The sequence below is a fragment of the Budorcas taxicolor genome, chromosome 16, assembly GCF_023091745.1.
Source record: "Budorcas taxicolor isolate Tak-1 chromosome 16, Takin1.1, whole genome shotgun sequence".
Lineage (NCBI taxonomy): Eukaryota > Metazoa > Chordata > Mammalia > Artiodactyla > Bovidae > Budorcas > Budorcas taxicolor.
Genome location: NC_068925.1, coordinates 55,257,737 through 55,262,293, shown reverse-complemented (window position 1 = coordinate 55,262,293; position 4,557 = coordinate 55,257,737). Strand labels below are relative to the sequence as shown.

The 4,557-nt window shown below is 45.8% G+C and overlaps 1 protein-coding gene across 1 annotated transcript; it reads left to right on the top strand.

Moving 5' to 3' along the window:
* The first annotated feature begins 1,657 nt into the window (after nucleotides 1-1,657).
* On the top strand, nucleotides 1,658-4,289 carry LOC128061279 (PRAME family member 8-like). Its single transcript, XM_052653569.1, has 3 exons — nucleotides 1,658-1,944; nucleotides 2,359-2,934; nucleotides 3,716-4,289. Exons 1-3 carry the CDS (start codon nucleotides 1,658-1,660, stop codon nucleotides 4,287-4,289), a joined length of 1,437 nt encoding a protein of 478 aa, XP_052509529.1.
* The last annotated feature ends 268 nt before the right edge of the window (nucleotides 4,290-4,557 follow it).

The following is a 4,557-nucleotide window of genomic DNA, read 5'->3' as shown; positions in this document are numbered from 1 at the left end:
TTCACCACTGAGCCACAGGGAAGCCCTATTTTACTATCTTAATATCACCCAGAACAATGTCTTTAAATTTCCCTGTTTCTAAAAAAGGAAAAAAAAAAAAAAAAGAAGAAGAAGAAGAAGTTAAAAAAAAACGTCTATTTTACATTGCTGCTATCATTCACATTGTCCTTTTAGGAATGCCCAGCTCCAAACTGTCCAGAATCCCTTGTATTCTCACTGAAATTCCAGCCTGTCCACTTTCAGAGAAGGCTTGACTTAAGGCTGGAAAAACCACCATATCCCCAAAGCTCTTCCCTGGCTGCCTGAATAGGCACACACCCTCCTGTGTTTCCTACCTAACTCCTCAGTGAAAAGCTGATATAGGGATGAGAGTATTTTGTTTTCTTTCATAACACACCACTGTTTTCATGAAACTGTTTTAATCATGGACATATTGCTAATGTTGATTTGACTGACGTTCCCCCAACGGTGATTCTGTCAACTTTTTTTCTTGTCCAGTGGCAGGGACCAATAGTCCCTTTCCTGTCTGACCCTTACAAATATAACTGTCCATATTGGTAGAATTCAGTCAGCTTTAGGGAAGTGAATCTGTGACTAGGTCCTGGATCAGCCAGCCACACCATCATTCTTCTTGTTTCCTGACTGTGTATATGTTTCAATCAACTACTCTAGACAAATATGATAATCCAATCAGGACCAATCCAATAGGTCTTCTATAGTTAAATCAGATGTCCCTTTCTGATTGGATAAGCAGTGGGACAGAGGGATTATGGGACAAGAAAGGTGTATAAATGTCTGAAGCACTGGAGAAGAGATACAGAATCTTCCTGCTCTGGAGACACCAGCTGAGTTCTTCACAGCGTCTGAGGTCTGAGCACCCCACCAGCAACATCAGACCAGTAAGTTACCTCTGTCATATAAGAATAACCATTCCTTCCCCATGGTTAGCTAATCTTGAAGAGTGACTTGTAGTTCTGGATGGCAGGGAGAGTTTTCAAAAAATCATTTGTTTATGATGAACTCATTTCAGGTTTTAGTTTTGCCTCTCAGTGTAGTTTTGCCTGAATCTCAAAACATTTTGATTAGTGCTTTAGCTGGCATCATTTTTTAATGTCTTTACCCAGCAGATATTTAAACTCTCTGTTTGGAGTTTTGTTTCGTGAAATTTCAAATACATATTTTTTACACAAATGGCGTTTGTGTTAAGGGTAACTGAGGATGGAGGCTGTGTGGGTACACATGACCTTCCTCTTCCCATAGACTTAGGGCTACAAGTGATGGTCTGACATATTCCACTCATAAAGACTGGAGTGAGCTTTCAGGCTCCTGGCTTCACACTTCTTGCTGGGACACAAATTAAGCAAAGGACTGGATTGAATTGAAATGGCTAGTGGTTGCCTTTCCTCCTTATTGGTCTTGTGAGAAGCTTGTTCTGAATCGAATAGGGAAAGAGTTACAACTTGGTGCCCATTGAGGCCTGAATGTCATATGGTCTTATTGAGGCACTCCCACCCCTGCCAGAGCTGGGTAGGTATCAGTCCTGAGTAGGTATCTCTGAAGGGTTGGGGGATTGTTTTAGATGTGTTCCTCTTTGGCTTGACATGGATGCTTTGTTTGTTGACAGTTTCCACAGGATTCTTTTTGAAGCAGAGCCATGATGAGTGTCCCGACCCCACCCAGACTCTTGGACCTGGCTGGAATGCACCTGATCAGGCAAGATGCCTTGGTCAGTTCTGCTCTGGAGTTTCTGCCCACGGAGCTCTTCCCACACCTCTTCATGGACGCCTTCCATGGGAGACACATCAAGACCCTAAAGGCCATGGTGCAAGCCTGGCCCTTTGTCTGCCTGCCTCTGGGGGGGCTCATTGACCTGCCTCATGTGGGGCCCCTACAAGCAGTCCTGGAAGCACTTGATGTCCTGCTTGCCCAGAAGGTTCGTTCCAGGTGAGTCAGATGCAGGTAGCTTGATAGGGTTCTGGGAATCCTGGAAGAGACATCTGGGGTGGGCTAAGTGGATGGCCAATGGCTGGGCCAGAGGGTTCTGAGGATGGCAGTGAAGAAGCTCAGAGGCCTTGGCTCACTATGGAAAATACTTTACTAATGTGTAAATGAGCCTACAATGCAAGAGGGATTGAAGGAACATGCCCTATCTCCTTCCTATGATGCTTAATCCCACTAGAAGTGGAGAACTAGAAAGGAGAAAGGAAGTTGGAGGAAAGAGGCAGAAGAGGGCAAGGCAGCAGGTGATGAGATATGCGAAATAAAAGCACAGGTGGGCAGTCATTTGTCAAATGCTGAGACTGTGGTTGTGTTCTGTGTGGATTTCAATATATCCCTGTTAATCTCCTGTCCTTATAGGAGGTGCAAACTACGGGTGCTAGATCTGCGGAATACTGGCCAGAGCGTCTGGAACATGTGGTCTGGAGCCAGCACCCATGGGTTCTCAAGCTTCGGAATGGCACCAGTGGCTGAGCAGAGCTCAAAGACCCATCATCCCTTGGCTCCCCTGAAGATATACATAGAGCTTTGCCTGAAGAAAATGACCCTGGATAACTTCCTTACTTACCTCCTCAGGTGGATGGAGCAGAGAAAAGCTTCCATTCACCTCTGCTGTAAGAAGCTGACCATCTTTGCAATGCCTGTGGAAAATGTCATGAAGGTCCTGAATATGGTGCAGCTGGACTGCATCCAGGAGGTGCAAGCGAATTGGATTTGGCATCTGTCCACCCTGGCCAAGTTTGCTCCTCTCCTGGGTCAGATGAGCAATGTGCAGAGACTCCTTATCTCCCGCATTCACGTGTCTGCCCTTGAGAAGCAGGAGCAGCAGGAGCAAGTTGTCCTATTTACCTCTCAGTTTCTCAAGCTGCACCATCTCCAGGATCTCTATCTAGACTCTCCCTCCTTCCTTGAAGGCTGCCTGGACCAGATGCTCAGGTGAGTGTGGAACATTGCGTAGGTAACAGTGAACACATCACTGGCATGTGAAGCACACAAGGTCCCTAGCTGCTCTATCCTGAGCTGTGGTATCACTTCACCACTGAAATCAAGGTAGAAAAACACACACAGACATCATACTAGAAAGCTGTGTATGGTGAGGCTTGGACCCAGTGAGGGCAGATTCTTTCTCAAGAAGGGAAATGTATGTAACATGACTTAGGAAAATAGGTAAGTGAAAGGAGATCAAAGAAGGGAAGCCACCTATAATCAAAGCAATTTTAAAGCGATGGTGTGGGGAATTACCTGCCAGTCCAATGGTTAGAATTCTGCTCTTTCAGGGCTGAATGTCCAGGTTTGATCCCTGGTGGGAAAAGTAAGATTGCACAAGCTGCACATGTGATATGGCCAGAAAAAAAAAAGGAAAAGAATGTGAGGGATAGAGAGACAGAGACAGAAAGAAAAACTTTGTGCTTTCCAAGTTTCTGAACTTGTCTCAAATTACCAGTCCCTAAATGTTGCCTTTTCCAGATAAGTTAGTAAATATTTAAGAAATGCATGATTCTGAGATGATAGTAGTGAAGTATTACCAGAGAACATACAAACCACAGGTGGTTTTCAGGTGATGCAGAGATGAAATGTCAGGTTAAAAAGGAGACAGATCATTCTGAGTACTGACCTTCAGGAGACAGTTAGTAGGACCTTGTCTTTGGGCCACTCACCTTCCCAAAACAGCTGCCCCCTGGGTTTCTCAGACTTCATCACTTTTTTTTCTCCCCAGATGCCTGATGACCCCCTTGGACCACCTGGCAATAACTAACTGCCAGCTTACAGAATTAGACCTGACCCACCTGTCCCAGTGCCCGAACATCCATCAGCTCAAAGGCCTGGATCTGAGTGGGGTCACCATGACTGACTTTAGTCCTAAGATCCTCTGCATTCTTCTGGAGCAAGTTGCAGCCACCCTCCAGGAACTGAACTTAGAGCAGTGTGGGATCACAGAGTCCCATCTTGAGTCCATCCTGCCTGTCCTGAGCTGCTGTTCCCAGCTCAGGACCTTCAGTCTGTGTGGGAATGTCCTCTCTATGGCCATCATGGAGAAGCTGCTGAGCCACACCACTGGGCTGATCAACTTAAGTGATGAGTTTTACCCTGCCCCTCAGGAGAGTTACGGCCCTCATGGAGCCCTCCACCTGGGCCGACTGGCCCAGCTTCGGGATAAACTCATTGAGATTATGCGGGATTTAGGACGTCCAAGGGCCATCTGGCTTAGCTCCAGCCCATGTCCTTGCTGGAGCAATAAGACATTCTATCCTGAGCAGCCCTTTCTGTGCCACTGTTACATGTCTGCCTAGTTGGATGCACCTATCAGAGATTTCTTCTGGGCACTTAGAAACTAAAATATGGGGAATAGATGCATCATAAAAGGAAAACTGATCCATGGTTTCAGACGTCAGCTCAGTATGAATGGGAAAAGGAAAGATGATTCAGTGGAGATGCAGGATTGCAAGGAGAAATGTAGACTCTGAGAGATGTTGGGACTTTCAGAGACTTGGCTTTATAGCATCACAAAGATGAATCTAATTTTCTGGATGGAAATCTTGTATGCATATGTGGCATTAT